The sequence below is a fragment of the Phyllostomus hastatus genome, unplaced genomic scaffold, assembly GCF_019186645.2.
Source record: "Phyllostomus hastatus isolate PE091 unplaced genomic scaffold, TTU_PhHast_1.1 phas_contig_210, whole genome shotgun sequence".
NCBI classification, from domain to species: Eukaryota; Metazoa; Chordata; class Mammalia; order Chiroptera; family Phyllostomidae; genus Phyllostomus; species Phyllostomus hastatus.
Window position 1 is genome coordinate 26,243,652 of NW_025333737.1, and position 22,951 is coordinate 26,266,602.

General features: G+C 53.3%; 1 protein-coding gene across 3 annotated transcripts in view; it reads left to right on the forward strand.

Moving 5' to 3' along the window:
• The window catches only part of FAM117A (family with sequence similarity 117 member A), a 42,472-nt gene that overhangs the window by 13,548 nt on the left and 5,973 nt on the right, over positions 1–22,951 (forward strand). For 2 of the 3 annotated variants that reach the window (XM_045836932.1, XM_045836933.1), the window contains 4 exons: positions 11,652–11,821; positions 19,771–19,866; positions 21,435–21,545; positions 22,001–22,135. In XM_045836932.1, coding sequence (XP_045692888.1) covers positions 11,652–11,821; positions 19,771–19,866; positions 21,435–21,545; positions 22,001–22,135 — 512 coding nt within the window. Of the gene's footprint in view, positions 1–8,733; positions 8,755–11,651; positions 11,822–19,770; positions 19,867–21,434; positions 21,546–22,000; positions 22,136–22,951 lie in introns of those variants that run through there. The other variant, XM_045836934.1, reaches the window with a different exon arrangement.

A 22,951-nucleotide genomic window follows, 5' to 3' on the forward strand; every position in this document is an offset into this window, starting at 1 on the left:
GGCTGGACATGCAGGTGGTTCTATCCAGCCTCAGCTGTGTTTCTGGACCTATAGGAACCCCCTTAATTCTGCCCCCATCTTGCTCTCGGTCCTGGGATGACAGGACACTTCTCGATACGGTTTAAAGTCTCCTTCACTTAGTATCTTTGTTCTAACCTTATGCTGATTTACATCTTTCAATTCCTTGCCTCAGATTAAGCCTCATTCACTGTTTCATTTCTTCTCGCCCATCTTCTCTTTCCCCAAATTAGAAATCCAGAGCAGTGACCCACGTGAATCTGACTGTAACTTGCCAAAATGGAAATGCTGAAGAGTTTAGATCCTTGCTGAGGAGTGAACTGAATGTTCGTCTTCCCAAATTAAGCCAGTTTTTCTTTTTATTTCTCACAACTGTATTTTGAAAACATTGCAAACCTGCAGAAAAGTTTGTAAGCACTTACTCCTCACCTAGACTCACTGTGAGCTTGTAGCCCACAGGCAGCAAACACAAGGCCCGCGGGCCCGGTCCGGCCCTCCACCTTGCTCATCCGGCTGGGCACCGAGTTCCCACCTGGCAGCAGCACCAAGCTCCTTGCCCCTAGTTAAGGAGTAGTTACGTGTACACAGTCCCAAAATTACATCCAGCCCTCTGAGGGCAACCGCGAGGCTGATGTGGCCCCCAGTGAAAATGAGTTGACGATGTAGCCATATTGTCTAATCTCTCTTGTCTTCTGTGTAGCATGTATATGTGTCTAGGCATGTGTACATACATGCATCCATAGGTGCTTTTTTGGTAAACCAGGAAAGTAAGGTGCAAATATCACGACACTTCGCCCTTTTCTTCAGTGGCATCTCCTGAGAATACAGGCATTCTTCCACATCATCACGATTTCATTGTTACACCACGGAAACGGTCTGTAAGTCCATCTCATCCCCTCTCAGCTCACAGCTCGTCCACGTTCAGTTTCCCCTTTGATGGCTCTTTTTTTGGTTTTGGTTTTGGTTTTGGATCCAGGATCCAGTGTCAAGGTTCTTGTTTGGTTATATCTTTTTTAAAAAGTCTATCTAGAACTCCATTCCCGCCCCTGTCTTTTGTTTGATTGTTTGGGTTTTTTTAGTTACTTTATTTTCTTTTTTATTAAATTTATTGGGGTGACATTGGTTCCTAGGGTCACATAGGTTTCAAGTGTATATTTCTGTGATACGTGATCTGTATATGACGTGTGCCCACCGCCCAAAGACAGATGGTCTTCTGTCACCATACATTTGATTTCATGACTTGAAAAGTGGGCCAGTTGTTTTCTGGCGGTCCCACAATCTTGGTTTTTCTCTTTCCTCATGGTGACATTTAACCTGTTCCTCTGTCCCCTTTATTTCATGCAAATGAGAAGTTAGGTCTGGGACCTGATTAGATTCAAATAAAACATTTTGGCGAGAGCGTTTCATGGGTGAAGCACAGAGTGTCCATTACTAGCCAAGTCTGATGCCTGGAGGTAGTGATCACCAAATTTCCCGTTGTAAACATATATTTAAAATAATGCTAAAAAAGCCCCTTAATAACTGGTTAGTGGGGTGATACTCTGGCATGATATAAATACTCTGTTCCCCACAACTGTTCTCCCAGTAGTTTTGGCATCCATCGATGACTTCCTGACTGGGCTATTGTTGGGAGCTATGTAAAGCCAGCTCTGAATTAACGCTAGTGGATGTAAGTATTGACGTGAGCAATTCAAAAGAATAAAAAAATTGGGGGGGTTTGGAATCACTGAGGAGAAAGCAGCAAAATGGGGCCGTCACATTCTGTCAAAGTGTAGATATTATGTGTGACGTGGGCCACCATCACACTGAGTATCGGCTGCTCACACACTCATTGCCATCTACAAGTTTGTTTGAGGTCAGGGAGAAAGCAGGTTGGGTGGAGCTAATGATAAGTCATGGTTCAAAGGAAAAATTTGACGATTTGGAAGTTATCTGTAATTCTATTCTTATTTCCTCCTTTCCACTCTCTTCACTAGAAAAGGGACCCCTCATATCTTGTGTCCCCCGCCTCACCTGACATGCCAGTGGGTAAAACAGTGTTCCCAAGACCCAGGTGTGTATGGTCATCCTGGCTCCTAGCCAGGAGAAGGAAGCGAACCCTTCCGACCCACGGAGCGGCTCCCAGAGCTAGGCCGTCAGGCAGTCGTCTGACACGTGAGTTTGCCAGTACAGCGCAAGGGTGGGAAATGTGGTTTCAGAAGTCTTCTATCGGGGAAAAGGCCTGTGTCTCCATTTGCTCTGTGGCACTGGAGAAGCCAGTTCATTGTCTACATGAGGGTATATCGTGGCCCCCCCCACCGGTAACACTTGGAAGGAAGCTCTGCCCCCTCTTGCACAGGAGAATGGATGAGAATGTATGGGGTGTACACATTCGGAACAGAAATGAGAGTGCAGTTTCAAGCACAATTGTCCTCGCACAGTATGTGTTGCAGATGAACCTCCTCCTCAATCTCTGGTTCTTCCTTCTTCTTCTTCTTCTTTTTTTTTTTTTTTTAAGATTTTATTTTTAGAGCGAGGGGAAGGGATGAGGAGAAAGAAACATCCATGTGTGGTTGCCCCTCGAGTGCCTCTTACTGGGGACCTGGCCAGTAAGGCATGTGCCCTGACTGGGATGCAACCCAGGCATGTGCCCTGACTGGGAATTGAACCAGTGACCTTTTGGTTCACAGGCCTGCACTCAGTTCGCTGAGCTACAATAGCCAGGGCTGGTACTTCCTTCTGAAAAGACTACCTAAGGGCTGACTGGGTGTTGTGATTTCTTCCCTACTTGATAGGCATCAGATCATTGGGAGAAATGAAGACACCGAAGGGTTTACGCCTGTCCTCTGAGTTTGTAGGCCACCCAGAAAGCCATCACTCCCGAACACTGCAGAATGAGGATTATTGTTGTTATTTTTTTTAGGGAGATAGGGCTAGACTATGTGCTGTTTATATTATTTTTGCAAGGGCCAAACTGATTCCAAAGGAAAGCCTACCCCAATCATTAATTGCTAGTATTTTGTTTTAAGAATGTCAGAATCCTACAGAACTCTTCAGAGGATTCAGATAAAAGGTGAAAAGTTCACCCCACTTCCTTTTCTTCAAACTGCAGCTACTTGAGAATTGAACACAAAGTTAAGTAGCTGCTATCTACTCCCTCTGCACGCCCACGCGCGCACATACAGGGATCGCCCTTTCCTCCTGGCTGGTGGCGGAGAGTTTGGTGTATTCCTTGCTCTTTGCCCACAATGACTTCTCCAGATGGGCTGTCCTGACTCTCCTCTCCAGCTGCCCATATATGTGGTCTGCACCCCGGGGAGTCAGAGGTGGAACCCAAAATGCTTTCGTTTGAGCTACACACTTAAATATAGAGTCAGTAATTAATTGAGGGTCTGCCTGAGAAGTTTTTCATGCATATACAAACCTCGTCACTTTCTTCTCATTGGGTAAGCCTTCTGGGAAGGGAAACGTGATGTTACTGTTTATTTTTTCTTCCTTTTTAATCTAGTTTCTTTGGTTTCTTCTCCCTATGACGGTTGAAATGAGCTCCGGCTTGGTGTTGGAAGAAGTGTTCCAAGGCCCAAGTTTAATTTTCCCAGCTGGGATGGATGGGGTCTCCTTGGGCTTTCCAGGGAGGGCTTGTAACTCTTAGGTAGTCACAGTGGGGATTTCGGTTTGACCGCAACTTCCCTCCAAAACCCACACGCCCCTGAGTTGAGCAGTTAAGCGGTGCCAGAGCACGGGAGCTCAGAAGACTGCCCGGTTTAATCCCCGCACACGTACCGAAATGGAAAAATAATCCCTGCGAAGCTGCGGGGAGGGACTTCCCCTACTTACTGCAACTCCGTTATTGGGGGAATGTTTAGAAATTCTGAATCCCCGTCTTACTTTGCTCTTCTCCAGAGAACTCCCCTCCTCCCCTTCCAAGCCGCTGCATCACAGCTAAGGGATGGGACAGGGCAGGGCCCGTTCGCTCCATGTGCAGACCATGTGCCCTGCCTCATCCTCCAGGGCTGTCCTGCCCAGCCTGCTTGTCCTCCTTCCTCAGTGAAGATCAGTGACTGAGAAAAGCAGATCGTAGAAAAATGTGTATAATGTGATCTCGTTTTACTAAAAATGTATATGCATGCATATGCGTGTGAAGAGAGACCAGGAAGGGTGTGCACCGTGGTGATCTCTGAGTGGGGGCGTGCACGGTTTTTATTTTTCAGTTTTTGTTCATCTGCATTTTCTTACTTCCTCCAACATATGTATAGTTTCTGTTATAAATAAGAGGGTTTTTTTTTTTTTTCTCTTTAAGGGGGGAGGCGAGAAGACTAGCGCCAATGCTTCAAAGCCCAACAACATGAGAAAGTGACTCATAACTTGTTTGTTGGACCTGCTGGTTCTTGAGCTCTTGCCATGTGTGAGGTCTCGTTGGCTGTGTTTCTCTTCCTTCTGTAGTCCGTGGGTATTTTGGGATCATGATGCCTCATGCTAATGGAGGATGGGCGGAGCGTAGCCTTGTCTTATTTCCCAGGCTTCTCCTACAGGAGGGTAAGATAAATGAAGTGGCCCCTCAGATGCTCAGCAGCCAGCACCCTTTGGTCAGGGCCTGACCTCCACCTGCAGTCCATCTCTGCCAAGTTCAGAAGGTCAGCCAGCCACAAACACCTCACTTCCTGTGTCATCCGCTGCCTTCTTCCTTCCCCTCACCCCTTCTTGCCCCTCTAAGAGCTGCCCTCGTTCTCCTCCAGGTACCAGCAGTGGGGTTTGCTGGTGTGGCCAGGCCTGAGCGGATTTCCAGGCAGGGATACGAGAGAACAGCAGAGACAACCTGGTGGTCCTTCTGCAGAGGCGTTGGCTAGGGTAACTTCAGGCTCTTAGGGATTGTGTCAACCTTGTGAGCATCTTCTGACCCCACCCCTCCGCTATCACCAGTGCTTATCACAGAGCTGGCTTGTGGTGGGTGCTCACAATCTGCTCACTGTGAAGGAATCAGTCGGTCCACTGGGGTGTGCCAGGCACCCCGGCCACTCTTGGCTGGGTGTCTTATCTGCAGTTTGTGTGGTTCCCTCCCAAGTGCACAGACATGTGACTGCTGGTCCTCTGCAGCCAGAGTCCCCTCTCCGCAAAGCCATAAAAATGCAGCAGTTGGGAGACAGGGCCAAGTGGCTCTGGAAGATAGCACCTAAGGCTTCTTATCTCCGGTGTGTGCTGTTTTGTTTTGGTTTTTCCATTTGCTGTTGCCCAAGAACCAAAGCATCCGCCACTGATCAGCTACACGGTGAAATGGCCTGGCCCCGTGCCAAGGTACTTCACCAGGTGGTTGAGCCACGGAGGCTGCTGCAGGCGATGGGCCGATAATACCCCACAGTGCTGTAAACAGGACACTCCACCCTCCCGCAGCCACCCAGCCAGTGCCCCGGCAGCCTGCTGCTTTGTCACAGCCTGTCATGATACGGGCGTCTCTTCTCAGATAGGAGAGCCGATTGTCTTATTTCCCTCCCCATTTCCCAAATCTGAGAGGGGTACTTTCCAGAAATGAAACCAGTTCATCTTCCAACCACAAGCAACCGTTGTGACTTTTCAATGCTGCTGCTCCTGTCACCATAATCACACAGTTGCAGAGCACATTCCACTACCCAGACCTTTCCGGTGTGCCCAGGAGGGATAAGCCAGTGAGTTCCTATTTCCACTACACTCACATGTGAGAGTTCTTGGGGGTGTCCTGACCGAGGTAGGCCGCAGCGGGTGTAGCACCACCTGAGTGCTGACCCGCAGCAGCTGCTGCCCATGCCTGCAGGCAGTCCTACTCCCGCCCTGGCCCCGTTTACTCAGGGTGGCGTCCATGCTGGGTTAGACGGTCCCCGGTACAGGAAGGGGCTTTGTGCAGATGTGCCCCCTCCCAGGGGTCAGTGGTGGCTAGGACTCACCCTGCCCTCTTTTCCGGGGAGCCTCCTCTTTCTAGGCTCCCTCACCCCCATCTCCAATCCTAAAGGATTGTGATGGGGGGAGGGGTTCGGTGACAATTGGTTTGACCTAATCCAGCTGATGAAGACTAAAGCACGTTTGCTTCTCATCTTCTGTTCTTTCCAGCATCCCTTCGAGGGAATTTAGGCCCGATCATGCTGCTGCTTGCCAGATGGGAGAGCAGGCCCAGGGAGGTCTTGTGATGTGGGCTGCGGTCACCCCACAGTGAGGGCAGAGCTGGAGTCAGAACGAGGTCTCTCCCATTTGAGCACCCAGATATTTGGGGGCGACACTGCTCCAGCCCGTAGCCCCTTCAAGGATGGAACGAAGCATGTCAGTGTCTGATTCTGGCTTCAGTTGGTATTGCACTTGGAAGGAACTTGACCTTTGTTAGTCCTTAGTCAGTTTTGGTGCCCAAATTAGCAGGTGTTCCACCAACCATTTTGGATGAGGTTTTTGAAATAAGTGGTAGATATTTTTTCCTATGAAAATTTAATTTTTTAAGTACCGCCCCTGGTTATAAAGGAAACATAGCACTTTAAAAAAAGATTTTATTTATTTATTTTTAGAGAGAGAGGAAGGAAAGGAGAAAGAGGAGAGAAACATCAATGTGTGGTTGTCTCTTGTGTTCCCCACTGGGGACCTGGCCCACAACCCAGGCATGTGCCTGACTAGGAATAGAACCAGCGACCCTTTGGTTGGCAGCCCATGCTCAATCCACTGAACTACACCAGCCAGGGCAAAAACATAGCATTTTATTATCTCCTCCCAGGGGCCGGGACATGCCAAGAATTTGGAGGTTTGGGAGGGGAGAGGTCCTTGCTGAGGACTCTGAGACAGAAGAAGGTAACTCTGTCATCTTGTGGCTGGCTAGGAGCTGTGCCAACAGCCTGCACTAGGATGTGGTCACTGTAGAAATGGGGCTGAGGCCCAGCTGTCTCATTCAAGGAAAAGAAACTGAGGCCAGTCCTCTAGTTCAGCTCAGCTGTGGCGAGCCCCTTGCAGATCTAGCCGCTGGGTCTGGATTAGGGTGCTTGGTTTTTCCCCATGCCCTCTACCATCTCTGTCTCTTAACCCCTCCCTCCTTGCCTCCCCCTCCCTTTTTTTTTTTTTTGTATTTTTCTTTTTTTGTTTGTTTTGGTTTGGTTTGGTTGGTTGGTTGGGTTTTTTTTGTTGTTGTTTTTCTGCTTATGAAAGAATAAGTCAGGACCCATGAAGTCCTCAGAATTTTTGTGAATAACTTTGGTCAGAGGTGGCCAGAAAGCACATAGAGATGACCAGAGTGGGTGGTTGGAGCCTCACATCAAATTCCAGGATTCTGGGTCCTCCGTAGCCGAGTGAGTACGGGCAGTGAAGTACCACATCTGATTGCTGACCGAGGTTGGGGTCCTACTCAGCAATGGATGGGATATGAAGGGTAATGGGAACTGATATAAAATGGGTGTGGTTTAAGTTGTCCTCAGGAAGTAGCAGAATGCTTTACCCCACATTTCAAAGACTTCTAAAAAAAAAGAAAAAGAACCAAAATCAAAAGGTCATTGCAGACTGCCAGGTCAGGCCTGTCATCTCCTTCCCTGAAAAGGAGCTGAAGGCAATCCTTCCAGGTGTTCAGGCAGGTGTCCCTGCAGGTGTCCCCTCAGCCTCAGAGGGTGTTCCTCAGGCAGAGGACCCTGAGCCCCAGTGACCTGACATAGGAGTGGGGAGGCTTGGATTTAGATCTAGGACTGCCTCTGACTCGCTGGGAGACTGAGTCTAATCGGGGGGTTCTCTGTGCCTTGGTTTCCTCCCCAATCTTTCCCTAGCACCCCTGAGAGCTGACGGGAGAACAGATGATGATACATACACACACACCCGACCCCACCCCGGACGGGGCGAAATTTGAGGGCTATAGAAACCCAGGAGAGCACAGGCAGCCACTTCTGCTGGGGGGCTGGGAGAGGCGCCTCCAGGAAATCTTCCCCCGTCGCTTCTTTCTCAGCCCTGGAGTGACAGCCCTCTCTGCCTTCGCACAATGATGACGCCACCATTAGGCATTACAGCGTCCTGGCCCTTATACCAGTCTCTGCTCCTCTGCTTCCCGCCTGCTTCTTTGCTTCTCTGTCGTAATCTTGTAAACTTGCTTTTCCAGAGCCCCCACCTCCCCACTGGGCTCTTAAAGACAATGTTGGAGGGCCACAGGGGACAGCATTCTGTTGTCTGCCTTGGCTGCCGACATAGGTTAGAAGCTCCCAAAAATACCTGATCGCTGCTTTTTGATCTTAAGCACAGAATGGGAAGATGAGTGGCTGAAAAGATGGTGCAGGACAGGAAGTCGGGAACTGAACCCAGCGTGCCAGTCATGGAGTTACTGGACGACAAAGCGCAGGACAGGGAAGAAAGAGGTCGGGCCGTTCGGAGCTTCAGAGAGGAAGAGAGACAGGCAGCTCTGGAGTCCTTATTCCCGGGGAGAAGGTTGAGCTTGGATACGCAGACAAACTTAGAATCCATGACATGGTTCGAACAGGTTTACCTTGCAGTAAGAGTTTTTTGATTTTATGCAAATATGTAGGTGCCTGCCAATCACCAGCCCTATGCTCTAGGCACTGGGAGGAGGACACAGATAAATCAGAAACAGTCCCTGGCTGCAGGTTGTTTATTACCTAGGAGTTACAAATACCATGTCCGTGATCCAGGAGAGAGGGTGATATGTACCTGAAGGATACCAGGTGCTGGAGGAAATCAGGAAATCTTGAGGCACGTCTCCCAGGGGGCCCAGCAGGCTCCGTCGAGGTGGAAGCAGGTGGTGACGCTGGTCTGCGTGCACAGGTGGGATTTCAACCCCGGGCACGAGTGCAGACCTCAGGGGAGGGGACGCCGGGGACCCTGGGGACCCGGGTGGGAAACAGTGTGTAGAGTGGTCTGTCCAGGACGTGGAGATTCCGAAGAGAGGTGAGGTGTAGGGGACAGGTGGGAGGGACCAGAACGTGAGGACTTTGACCACCATCTTTGGAAGAGGGCCTTTCAAGAGCTTTAACAGAAATGTTAAGATCATTTAAAAGGGTGTGTTGTAGGTCAGTGTATATTGGTTTAGAAAGGTGTTTATGATGTGAGGCAAAACCACATTGCAAAGTGACTAGGTACGGTATGATTTCTTTTTTTTTTTTTTTTAAGATTTTATTTATTTTTAGAGAGGGAAGGGAGGGAGATAGAGAGAGAGAGGGAAACATCAATGTGCAGTTGCTGGGGGTTATGGCCTGCAACCCAGGCATGTGCCCTGGCTGGGAATCGAACTTGCGACACTTTGGTTCACAGCCCGTGCTCAATCCACTGAGCTACGCCAGCCAGGGCTGATTTCATTTTTTTTTAAAGCACGCACACAGACGTGTGGAGGGCAAGACCGAGAAGGGTGGTATATTACCCTCCTGGTGTTACCAATGAGACTGCTGGGTGTCGAGAGCTGGAGGGGTTTTTTGTTTTGTTTGTTTATATTTTTTCATGTCTTGACTTCTCCACAATTTATACATACTACTTTTGTAATTACAAGTAATTTTAAATTTGTTTTAGATTAGTACGTACTACATGATGGCTGAGGGAGATGACTTAAAATATGCCAGAAATTAGATAAAAAACTGAGACTGAAAGTTGTCCATGCAGTATTATTTATGATATCTGAAATGGGAAGGGAAGAGATACCCGCCCCCCCCCCCCCCAAATGTCCGATAATATGGGAATGGCTAAGCACACTATGTATGGCCACCTGGTGGGATATTATGTAGTCATTAAAAATGAAACGTAGACTGTTGATACTTAGAAATGGGTATATGAAATGGGTAGAAGAAATTAGAACATAGTGTACATTTCATATTGATTACAACTGTCAAAATGTACGAGTATGTGAATACTTCAGTGGATTTGGGGAATGTAGATTGTTTTATTATTTTTTTGCTGTAGTAAAATACACATAACATGAAATTTACCTTTTCAGCATTTTTTTAAAATAGGATTTTTTAAAGATTTATTTATTTATTTATTTATTTTTAGAGAGGGAAGGGAGGGAGAGGGGGAGAGAGAGAGAGAGAGAGAGAGAGAGGGAAACATCAATGTGCGGTTGCTGGGGGCCGTGGCCTGCAACCCAGGCATGTGTCCTGACTGGGAATTGAACCTGCGATGCTTTTGGTTCCCAGCCCACGCTCAATCCACTGAGCTATGCCAGCCAGGGCTTCTTTTTAGCATTTTTTATCTTTTCAACTCAGGGGCATTATACACACTTGCAATGTTGTGCCACCGTCACCACGGTCTGTTTCTGGAAGGTGTTGGTCTCCCCAGGCAGAAACCCAGTGCCCGGGAAACAATACCCCCAACACTTCTCCCCTAAGTCCCCGGGAGCCTCTATTCTACTCTCTGCCCCTGTGAATTTGCCTAAGTGTGACTGTACAATATTGGTCCTTCTGTGCCTTGTATTTCACTTAATACAGTGTCGGAAGTTTCACCCACGTTGTAGTATGTGTGGGGATTCCATTCCTTTCGGAAACGGACATCTCGTTGCATGCGTACACCACAGTTTGTTGATCTGTTCGTCTGCCGCCGGACTCTCGGGTGTTCCCGCCCTCTAACTGTTGTCAGTAATGGCGCCACAAACGCGAATGTACAAATGTTTCTCTGAGACCCCGTTTTCAATTCTCTGTGTGTGTACCGAGAAGTGGGACTGCTGGGTCCTATGGTAGTTCTGTGTTTAGCTTTTTGAGGAACTGCCAGCCTGTTAGTATCTTTTTAAATGTAAAGCTCTTCAAGTTTATTTATACCTACAATCCCCAGTTCCTTTTGCTGTGCTTAATGCACACGTGAGTTTTCAAGGGATCAGTGCAGATGTGAAAGCCTTTCACTCTGTGTAAAGGGAGGAGCCTTACAGATCTTAAGTCAGGAGAGCGTCCTGAACGTGGCCATGGAAAACACGGCCCACCCAGGTGACTGAAACTTGCAGAGGATTCTAGAACCTTCACATGTTATCATTGGTTTCTACTTTTACCTTCTCCCAGAGCACTTTAGCCAAGGTAAAAAAAAAAAAAAAGTAAAGTGAATGCATTTACAATTGCTTTATTTTTGTCCCATTTAGCCAGAGGTCCGAGATAGAGGAGAGAACCAGAAGGCTCGGATAGTCCCCTGAGCTGACCCCTTAGTCCCGGATGCCTGAAAGTCATTACGACATCACTCGTCCCAGGCACCTAGGGTCCCCGGGGCTAGCCCTCCCTGCAGGCAGTATAGAGGGTCCCGCCGTCAGCTCACTGAATTCGTGCAGAACTTAGGAGCCCTGTGATGAGTGCTGGGTGGAGGGAGAAGGGCAGGAGATGAAAGACAGGAGAAAACTTGGTTTTTACCCACTTGCAGTTCCCTCTCCAAAGATGGGAAACAGCCCTGCTCTCAGGACCCTCAGGACGGAGCTCTCGGGGCTTACAGTTCCTAGTCCCAGAGGAACAGGACAGAGATGGAGGACATGCGTATAAAGTCATCCCCGTCCAGAGTCAAATGGTGTAAATTGTTTCCGGTGACGATAGCCAGCTGGTGAAGGCAGGAGAGCGCTCCCCAGACTGCACGTGCTTTTATGGGCAGCTTCGGATTCCTGCAGGAGGGGTGGATATGAGGGAACCTGGAAGAGAGAAGAAGGTGGGTTTCCACGTTTCTTCCCACCACGCTGATGTCCAGGGGCGTGCTGTGCTCTCTTCCAGCCAGCGTCCCATGTTCCGTGGCCCCAGAAAAGCCAATGTGTAGGCCTCAGCCACCCCAGGTCCGACGTACCTTCTCCCTGGACACCATCCTCAGCTCGTACCTTCTGGGCCAGTGGCCACGAGATGCCGATGGGGCCTTCACCTGCTGTACCAATGACAAGGCCACCCAGGTAATGCTCTCTCCTAACGGATAAGGGATGCGGATGGGGGGACGGGGCTGGCTGAGGAGGCCTCTGGTCTGCTTACCAACTCTCGTGCTTGAAATGATCTTCGTCATCTCATGTCTACCGGCTGGGTTTCCTTTCTACACTTACGTGAAAATGAGCTTGCATTCCACCTGACGGGTGGGAGAGAAGCCAGTCTGGGTTTTTTCAGTCTGGCTTGAGGATTCATGCATGGGTAAGCAAGAGCTGACTTTGGAATTTACTTTGGATTTTAAAAAAGGAGATCTACCTTGCTAAAGTTAAACCGAGGCCAACATTCAATTGCGTTTGTGTTCCCCAGACAACTGGACGAGGTGGCCCGAAAGGGCGCTGAGCCAGCGCCGACCCCACTGGAGCAGCGGGAGCGTCAGGCTCTCGGGTGGCAGAGCGCTGACCCCTAGCCACCATCCCCGTCTGGGGTCCCGAGAGCCTGGGTCCCCTTTCCTTTAAAAGATGAGTCTTTTCATTGAGAATCTTAAACTTGGAAGCAGTCATTGCAGATCGCCCAATCCATTGGTCAGTTTCTGAATAAGATCGTGTTAGCCCAAGCAAGAAGTCATCTTAACTGTGAAATTATACAAAGATATTTTTACGCCTGGTTCAGGACTTCAACAGTCTTAGCTGTTTGTTAGGTTGTGAAGAGTCAAATCTTCCCCCTTTTGATGCAGTTTAAACCCATTCCCGTTCAACTTCAGAAAAAATGAGTTGTCCTCAGGAAGGAGGATATGGCTCAGAGGCAAAGCAGCGTCCTGGGGGACATTGGTCAGGCCAGTTCTTCCTTTACAGGGGGCAGGGGCAGGGGGGCCAGGGCGGGAGGGCCGGTGCCCGCGTGGGCTGCCCGTAGGTGGGGCGACGGCCAAACGTGAAAGTGTTTGGTACCCTCGCTTTGCCCTGCCTCCCCTTCTGAGCACATCACGTCAGTCCCCTTCTTTTATTTATTTTTTTACTGAGATCCATTTTCACGTGTTGTCAGTGAAAGTCTGAATGCCCAGTCCTGTTCTTGGCAGGTCGGAGTGCAGAGTAAGGAAATGAGGACAGGACTTGGCCTCCGAGTCTGGATGCCCGTCCCACGGAGGCCAGGGAGCGGGGCGCCAAGGAGGGAGGCGGGCCAAGCGTCTGGCACATTTCAGAGGAGGGGAATTCTCCTGGGAATACCCTGCCTGGGACCTGCAGGGATTTACTGCAGTCGAACTGGACGGCCCTCTTGACATCTGAGGAGGGCACGTGAAGGGAAAGCACAGTGCGGGGGGCGGACAGAGCAGGCCTACTCCCCGGGAGCCCCGGGCGCTCTTGCTCCCTGTACCCTTCGAGAAGGGCGCGTAGGATGGGTCGGTTGTGCGTTCCCCTCACAGGCCTGGAGCACGCACCCCTCTCTCTTTTGAGAGGGGTGTTTAGCCCAAAAAGTGTATGTAGTCGAGGAGGGCTTCGTGGACGAGCAGGACTTGTTGAGGTTGCTTCACGTGCGTAAGCTCACGGTCGCATCGCTTTTTGCCTGGCGGCAGGCTTCCTTCCGTGTAGCCTGTCGCTGTCACTCCCACCGCCAGCCTTCTAGGAGGCCTCCGTCCCACCCTCAGGTAGCAGGCGCGTTGTCAGCCCCAGGCGGGGTTGGCCGCAGCTGTTCCCTGGCTGCATGTAGAGGTGTGGGCTCTGGGCCTCGTGTTGCCGCTCAGGTTCCAGCTGCAGGCCAGATCTTTTATATAACAAGTCTGGGCTCCTTGCCACGGCGAGACAGAGGTCAGCGATGCGTCTCCATGGGTTTGGCAAGGCCGGGCTGTGCAGCTTTCCTCTTTCCCCGGGATGGGCTCCAGCCCTCGAGGAACTCTTAGCAACCTGTCAATATTGTGGCCACAGCCAGGAGGTGGGAGAATTCTGATCAACGTGGGCATCCAGTGTGCCTACAAAATATGTGCTCTGCCCATCTTGCATTCCTGGCCTTCTGGGAGTTTCCTGCTTCTAGGCCTTGGGACCCATTCAAATTCCTACTTGAGTCCCTGGCCTGGCCCGAGCTACCTTCTTCTACACTTGCGTTACACCATGGCGACCTGTGGGGAAGTGAAGAGGAAAGGTGGGAAGATGGGATTTACCAAAGTCCTTGAAAGCTTTCAAATTGTTAAAAATAGATCGATGCCTCAATTCTTGTGAGCTGAGGGAAAATAGATCGATGCCTCAATTCTTGTGATCTGAGGGGGCCTCTTCCCACCCCTACCCCACCTTCTACCCTTTCTCCTCCAGCCACACCGGCGTAGTACACCCACCGTATCTGGCTGGGCCTCACTTCTGCACTTTGACTTTTTCCCCTGCACCTCTCACTGCCCCCCCAACCCTCCCCACCCCCCCCACCCCCGCCCAAATCCAGAGTCAGCAGCCAGAGTGCGTGTTTGGAGATCACACCAGCCTTGGTGTTCCTGGGGGCCTGCTTTGCAGTGAAGGCAGGGAGCCATTGTTCAGCAACGTTCTCCCAACCCCTCCAGAGCAAGCAAGGGCCCTGTCCATGCCAAGCAAGTTTCACACCTGGGCAGCGAGCACAAACCTGCCATTCAGGTAGCATTTGCGAGGCTTCCTCACAAGGCAGAAGGTGGAGTAAAAAACTCTTCGTTCTCAAATATGTCAGGTTGCCAACAGCCCCAGGATCCCCTCCCTGGCTGAGCTGTGACTTAAGCTCTAGGCAGGCACAGAGTATAACGTGGGTAGTGCTCAGGCAGTTTACAGTGTGACAGGGAGAGCTGGGGGACCCAGGTATTCGGGGGGGGCAGGGGAGGGAGAGAGGTGGGTGGGTCTTATTGGGAGGCTGGTCATTCTAGGAGGGAGAGGGGGTGCGAATGTGGTGACTGGGGAAGGAGTGCTTGGAATCGCTGCGTGTTCCGAGGCAGGACGAGCAATGGGAGGGGGGTGACCGGGTCTCCCAGAGACCAGCTTGGTGGGTGCAAGGAAGAGCTCGGGTGCAGCGGGAACTGGACGCAGCGTGGCCAGCCAGGGAGGATGAGGAGGGCCCCCGTGCAGAGTCACCAGCATCTCGATAACTGTGTCAGGATTCTCCAGATCAGTCTGAATATGTTTTCTCCTCTGTGGACCGCCCTTCCCCCAGGTCAGCTGGGAAACCGGAGCCAGCTGCGCAGTGCTTTGGGCTGGCCTCTCCTAGCGGCTGAGCCCGGCCAGGGCGGTGATGGCACCACATGCTGGTTGCGGTCACCCCTCTCCCTTGCTGCTCTGCAAAGCATTTGAGTCTTCTTACGCTCTTCTGGAGGGAGGAAGTGGTCTCACCACAGCTGGAATGACTGTTTGAGCAAAGTTCCCCTGCTGGTGTTCTCATCCTGCAGACAGATGGGACCCTGGGTACCTGCTCTGCCTCTGCACCCACCCCCGCCACCACCTGTCTCCTGCTTCCTCTGCATGCCCCAGGTGAGGTGGGGTAGCCTCTGCAGCAGGCTTTTTTCTTTAGGGCTCACTTACCCTTTGCAGGGGAACAATAGCATAAGGCCTTGACGAGCCTCACGGAGTGTCCTGATGGCCGAGAGCCGAGGTGGCATGCTTTGTTTGGGAAGACTCCCCTTTCTGGGACTCGCCCTCACTGCGGAGTGTCTTCCTCCTTCCCCAAGCCAGGGCCGCAGCATTTAGCGATGACACACAGTTCGGCCAGCTCGTCACGGGCCGGCCCTTGTGGGTGTGGGGGCCTGGGCAGGGCGCCTGCTCTCCAAACTGATGAGCGGGGCCAGTTGTTCAGCATGTGGTGTGACAGCAGCACAGAATGTTTGAAGACGGGTTCCTGATGGGAGATGTGAGGGCTGCACAGTCCTTGTAGGGCCAGAGATGACGGCCTTGGCCACCTGCAGCCAGCGTTCTCAGAGCTGGCCAGCAGACCCCCACCTCGGGGTCTTTCCTGTCTCTGTGTCTGGCCAGAGTCCTGTGAGGGGGGGCTGGTTTTCTGCTTGATTTCATTTCAGCACATAGTTACTAACCCTCTGTACTGGGCCAGGCGCCACACTGCCTCACGCTGTGCTCAGGTGTACTGGGTGGTGTTCCCAGGGCCCCCCTGGGCTCCCCCTGCGTCACTGGAGACAACGCGACCAGGGCCCTTCCCATCTCAGAGTTCAGGGAGAGACTTAACTGGGTTGAGGGCAGAGAAACAGACGGTAGTTGTTGGGAGGGTTTTTCAGCTCCATCTGGCCGCTGCCTTCTTGTTCCATCAGGCTGCTCTTTGGAAACCTCTCCTCCGTCCCCATGCCCAGTTAGCCTTCCACGCGTTGCTGGGGGACCCCGGCATCCTGGCAAGGCTTCTGTGGTCTAACCCACATTCAAGTTTGTGTGATCCGAGCGTCATCTGCACAGTTGCTGGCACCACCCATAGCTAGTAAACAGTCCTGCGAACTTCAGCTGCTCCCTCTGGACCAGGGCGTTCAAGCAAATCTGTTCCAGTGCTCAAGTCCCTTTGACAAACATGACTTTGGCCTGCTGAGCTCCAGCTCTGCCCTGCTTCCAAAGGAGCATCTGAAACAACTACTTACAGTGCTGTCGTGTGGTGTGGCTTGGCCCCCGTTGCGCCATAAAGGGGCGCTCTTTGAAGGGTAGCCTTCAATAGCTGTGACTTCTCTGTGCTCCAAGGAGCCCCTGGCTCAGACCTCTGTGATGAGACCCAAAGGAAGAGGGGGCACTGAAAATAAGGGAGAGGGCATGGCCCCCACTCTTGGCTCACTCAGTTCAGCTGGATGGGCCGAAGACCACGCCCGTGCACGTTGCCCGCCTTAAGAATACCTGAGGCCCAAACGTAAGCAGCTTCAAACACAGCATAACCTAGTGTATTAGGTACCAAAGCTGCTGTAACAAATTACCTCAAACTCAGTGACTCAAAACAACAAAAATTTATTCTCTCACAGCTCTGGAGGCCAGACATCCAAATTCCATTTCACTGGGCCAAGTTCAAGGTGCTGGCAAGGGCTGCCCTTTCTCCAGAGGCTCTCTGGGAGATCCAGTCCTTGCGTCTTCCAGCTTCTGGTGGCTGCCAGCATTCTTTGGCTTCTGGCCACGTCACTTCAGTCTCTGCCTCCACGGTCACTGCCTCCACGGTCACGTTGCCTTTTCTTCTGTGTGTGCCTAATCTCCCGCTGTCTCTCTCTCGTAGGGACACTTGTCATGGCACTTCAGGCCACTCAGATAACCCAAGCTAATCTCTCCACCTTAATCATATCTGCAAAAATTTTCCCCCTAAGGTAACGTTTACAGGTTCCAGGGATCAGGACCTGATACTTGGGGGACCATTTTTCAATCTGCCACACCTCATGGCCTCATCTTCTGCCGCTGCGCCCCTGGCTCGCTCTGCTTCAGCCACACCGCCCTCCTCGTTGTTCTCGGGCGGGTGAGCTCGCTCCTGCCTCAGGGCCTTGGCACCTGCCGCCCCCTCGTCTGCACCGCTCTTCCCTCGGATGGCCACGTGGCTCCCTCCCTCGTCTCCTTCACATTTTTCTTCAGACGCTGCCTTTTCGCTGAGACTTCTGGGCCTTTAGAATCATGTCGGTGCCTCCTCCCCTCCCCCACCCCACCATCCCCAGCCCCTTTCTCTGGTATATTTTTCTCTTTAGTATTTAGCACGCTGAAACTGTGTCCCCAGCTAGAATATCAACTCAGAGGGGATGAGGAGTTTTGTTGTTCTGTGCATTGTGGTGTCCCCAGCCCCTGGAACAGTGTCTGCCACACGGTGGGCATTCAGCCGCCATTCACTGAGTGCAAGAGTGAGGAAAGGGAGCTGGGTTTGCCTGAGCCGGGGTGGGGGGGGGGCGAGAGCCCCGAATGGAGAGGATAGCCCCTGGGAGGGAGGGTAAGATGTACGGCCAGGGTGGGAAGGCGATGGCCTTGGTAGCACAGTTTGCAGAGCAGGCGGCGGCGGTTGCCGGAAGATGTTGCTGAGCAGAGAGAGCAGGGGGTAAAATGGATTGCGAGGAGGTGATCCTTGCCGCCGTGAATTTTCACACCCTTCCTAAACTGCAGCGCCAGCCTGCATTCCTCCTCCCACCCCCTCACCGTACTGCACAGGAAAGGAGGCAGTTGAAGAGGTTGCCAGAGATGTTGGTAGAACCGGTGGCAGCCTGGATGTGGCTGGTTTTGCCTCTCACCACCCACCTGCGAGTACAGCATCTTCTTGGAGGAGGGGAAACGGGCTCGTCACCCTGGCCTTTGTCATCTCCCCTCCGTGGTGTCTGCCACCTTTCCAGGGACCACGGGCCAGTGTGGGACCCGGCACTTCCATCACAGAGCTAGTCACCTGGGGTTGTGGCTTTGGAGCCCTGGAAGGAGGAGCATCTGGGCATCCACTGGGCCGAGGGGCCTGTGGGAGAGGTGGGCTTCCTCCTCGCTTTTCAGTCTGTGCAGCAGCCCCTTCTGAGGCTCCCTCTGCCAACTCCCACGTGGAGAGATGGAGGCGTTTGGAAGGAGGCAGCTGCTCCGTTTCCACAGACTGGCAGGGCCAGCTTCGCCTCCGGGGCTCTGGGGGGTGGACCCAGAGGGCGCGTGGCCTGCTCTTTTCCTAAAGGAGGGCGTCGTGGGGGGTGGACCTCTGACGGTCTCCCCATGGCGCTAGCCTCGGCAAAGGGAAGTAGGGCCATCGTCTCACCCCGGCTGTGTCGCCCAGCCCAGCGGAGTTCGGCCTGGTCGGCGGGCAGCCGAGAGAAGGGACTGCCAGGGAGCCCGAGCCCTCAGCGGCCCCTCCGCAGCAGCTGTCACCCAGGGCGCGCCGCTCCCCCAGCCCCGCTCCCACCGCCCCTGCCGAGCTCTTCTTAGCAGCTGTTGGGTGTTGACTTGTTGGGGTTTTCTCTCTTTTCCTCCCCCTTTTTGTTTGCAGCAACCTCTCAGGGGAGGTCGCAGATCTGTTGGAGGAGATGGTTCCCAGGCCCTCGTGCTTTTGGCAGCCTGTGCAGGGGAGCTAGAGAGGAACTGGCTCCACTGGCGCGCGTCCCCTGTGGGCCCCTCCCTGGGAATGGAAATAGGGATGTCCGCGGTGGGGAGGGACCTTGTCCTCCTGCTTCGTGCTTGGAGCCAGCAGCCTCCTCCCTCGGGCGGGGGCTCAGGAAGTGGGTCTGCAAACTCCCCCTGCCTCCGTCTTGGGGTCTTGGGCCAACTCTGTCTTCCGTGCAACGGGGAGGGTGCGGCAGACTGACAGCCCTGTTCTCCCGAGGGGCAGAGCAGGGCCTGGGGGAAGGAGCTGTGATACAGCCAAGAGGGGTCGGGAGTCGGGGCCCAGTTCACAGTTCTGGCTCCCTCCTTTCTGTAAATGGCGCCGCCCCTGCACATGTCGGAGGCACCCCCCCACCCCCCCCCCCACCCCCGGGCACAGACTCCGTGCACTCTGGGGGAAATCAGGGAACGGCCCGAGGCACCACCCCGCACCCACATCTATCTCCTGCTTCGGTCAGGGATGGAGGGAGGGAGGGGGGATCTCTGTTGACCTTTTTTTCTGCTTTACCAATGAATGATTCCTTGATAGAGACCTGTCCAGTAACTTCTTTTCACTGGGCTCCCAGGAACCCAGGCCCGTGCCAGGCGCACGGAGGGTATGGGAAGCAAGGGTGCCTGTGGGTCCCGGGGCCTGTGTTCCTCTGGAGCTGGTGGGGGCGGCGCTTGTGCTCACCGGTGGGGAGCACCGGGGAGAGCTGGGCCTGTCACCCACGTGTAAAAACCACGAGAGAGTCAAGAGCAGCTTGGCCATACTGGCGCACCAGGGAAGGTTTCCTGGAGGAGGGGGGTTGGGAAGAGGAAGTGCAGGTGGAGAAGCCTGACAGGGTCCCAGAGGCTGGCCTCGGTGAGGAGGATGAGTAGCTGATGACGGAAGGCTCCAAGGAGCCACCGCCTCTGTCCACGAAAGGGTGTGTCTGCCTCCCCTGAGCCTGCCCGAGGAACTTCTCTGTCTCACTGGGTTCCTCTCCCTGCAGACCCCCCTGTCCTGGCAAGAGCTTGACGGTGAGCGGGCCAGCTCCTGTACGCACAAGCGCTCGGCGTCCTGGGGCAGCACAGACCACCGCAAAGAGGTAACGGCCCCGTTTGACTTCCCGGCCAGAGTCGTGGCCTCTTGTCCACCCCCAGTGCCGCGGGTGCACCTGCTCCAAAGCGGACTCATGCTTCCAGTCCCCACCCAGCCTTTTCCTAATGGGATGGCTCCTCCGCAGCTGCTTCCAGCCACCTGGTGGCCAGGCCTTTGGAGCCAAGACCCTCCTGCCAGCAGGGGGTGGCCAGTGACTGCCGGTGCCCTTCAGCAGCCGAGCACAGGGTGGGAGCCCCCATTGTTCTCACTTCACTTCAAGGTTGGATCCAGATAAGCGGTTCAGAGACTGGGGAGAGATACGGAGTGAGTTCCCGGGAGCCGAAAAGCCACAGTTACACATCCTGTTACACTTAACTGTCCATCCCGCCTCCCCTTTAAAGGAAGGGGAAGATGGTTATTGCCCCCAAGCACTTTTTGGCCCCCCTTTCCCTCAGGAGGGTTCCGGGCACGGAGGTTGAGTAGAGAAAGCCGTGGACAGGAATCCCAGGGCTCCCGAGCCGGTTCCATCTGCCGTGCCGTGGGGCAGCGCCTGACGGGGCCCAGTTGCCAGGGGTCGCCCTCGACCCCTTTTATGGGAGAGCCACTTCTGCCTTCTTGGGTTGCAAGAACAGAGCAAAAACATGAAGTGTTTCAGGCCGGTGGAAAATACAAAGCGTTCGAAGTTTGAAGTGATCCGGGGAAGCAAGCGGTTTGTGCCGAGCGCGGAGTCGCGGCTGAGCGGTCCCCGGTGGCCACTCCGAGAGCACTGACTCTCCCTTGGCCGTGGCTCCCTGTTTCATGGCTGTGGCAGCAGATCTCCCCTCTGAATTCCACTTAATTTGGGCCCATATTTATTGAATTACTTTGTTTTTAAATTTAAATATTTTGTTTATGCTAGTACAGTTGTCCCAGTTCTTCCCCTCCAGCCCCCTCCACCCAGCCCCTCCTGGTCCCACACTTGAATAGCTCCGCATCTCCTGAGCGTTTGCCAGCTCGGGCAGGCAGACCCAGAATTCCAAACGCGGCAGGGATAATCTGCAAAATCGCCCGTGATGATCCATAACCGTTGCAGGAAGTGGGAGCTGGGACCGAACCCGATGCCCCTCCCATAGAGCTGGCTCCCTGCTCAGCGCAGTCTATTTCAAAACGGGAGGAAGTCCTTCCACCCTTCCTGGTCTCAGGGCCTCTGAGATGGTCATGAGTGTACTTGGGGAATGAATTCAAAAAACATCATTTCTATTAACAGAGAGTGGTATTCCACGTCTGTGGAACTGGTGGAAGACAAACAAGGGTTTCAGTGTTGCGTGTTTTCAAGTTTTGGGGAACTGGTTCGCCTGTGGCGTGCGTGGTAACCTGAAAGCTCAACAGTCGCGTTAACCAGGTGCCCAGCTCGCCCAACGGACCTCTCGTCACAGCTCCGAGCACTGCTGGGGCACTGTGGGACGGAGAATTAGCTGCCGTCTCCCTTCTGTGCGTTTTTGTGGGCCTAGGGTGGAGCCACGCCTGGGGGGGCGGGACCCGGGGCACTTCTGCTTTGCTTCACCTGCCGCCCCCTCCCTTTCTCTGGGCCGCCAGATCACCAAGTTGAAGCTGCAACTGCAGAGGACGAAGCTGAGCCGCAGCGGGAAAGAGAAGGAGCGGGGCTCCCCACTCCAGGGGGACCACGCGGTGCGGGGCACACTGAAGGTTTGTTCCCCCTGCCCCCGCCCTCTCCCCGCTGTCACCCTCCACGACCCCCACCCACCATGTGGGCAGAACCTCTCCGGTTGAGCAGCAGAGCCCTCCCACACTGCATGCCCCGTGGCCACAGGGGTGCCCAGGTGAAGCTTTAGTGCAAACCTGGACTTGGCAAATGACGTTGGAAAAGCGTCCTACTGTTCTAGATTTCTCTCTCCTCCACCCTCATCTCCTGTACGATGGGACTGTGATGCCCCTGCAACCTTTAGAATCACCAGACCTCTCAAAGCTCTAACTTCTGGAGAAAACTCCACTGAGTGGACCTGCTGCAGTCAGTACCTGTACCCAGCCCTCCTTTACTCACTTGGTGTTGCCGTGTAGCCATGGCCTTTACCCCCAGGCAGAACCCACGATGGCCAGGGGTTGGTGGGTTTCAGTGAGTGCTTCACTCGCTTCCTCCTCAGGTGTCGCCTCCCAGCTTCCCCGCAGGGTCCCCCGTCCTTCGACTCAGCCCCTGCCTGCACAGGAGCCTGGAGGGGCTCAACCAGGAGCTGGAGGAGGTGTTTGTGAAGGAGCAGGGTGAGGAGGAGCTGCTGCGGGTGAGTGGGGCCCAGGGGCGCTGCCAGGCCACGCTGGGTCTGGAGGGTGGGGGATGGGACTCTTGTCCTTTGGGACTTGCAGGCCACGGCTACAGCAGAGCTGGGTGGCTGCACCTGGGAGATGCTTTGAGGTGGTGAGTTGACAGAAAGGGAGCAGGGGTTGGCAGAGAGGAGGGTCCCAGAAAGGAGGAATGGGCAAGACACCATTCTTCAGCCAAAGCCCCAGCCCACTGTTCCTCGTACTTGGCCCTGGTACCGCCCACCCTGTGCGCAGCTGAACCCACCCTATTGCCTGCATTACCACGTCCCTTCCCTGCACCCCTACCTGGTGGCACACGTTCATTCTCCTTCATGCCCAGGTCCCCTGTGCAGCCTGGTTCCCTGCCCCACTCCCTGGCAGAATCACTCATCACCTGTCCTGCAGTCTCGGGCACATTTCCATACTGGCACAGTACAGCCAGGGAATGCCAGTTGGGCAGTATTGATACAGTTCTTATGTGCACACCTCTCAGTTTATGATTTACTCGCTGGTTGATTTTAAATTTGCATGTATGTAGGCTTTTATACCCACCCAAATATGCACACAATTTGGTGAGCTGTGGGTACAGGCACCATCAAATGTGAAGGGAAGGGAGGGATATTTGTTTATTATATTTATTTATTTTTAATTTTTAAAAAGATTTTATTTTTTTATTTTTAAAGAGAGGAGAAGGGAAGGAGAAAGAAACATGAATGTGTGGTTGCCTCTCGAGCGCCCCCTACTGGGGACCTGGCCCGCAACCCAGGCATGTGCCCTGACTGGGAATTGAACTGGCC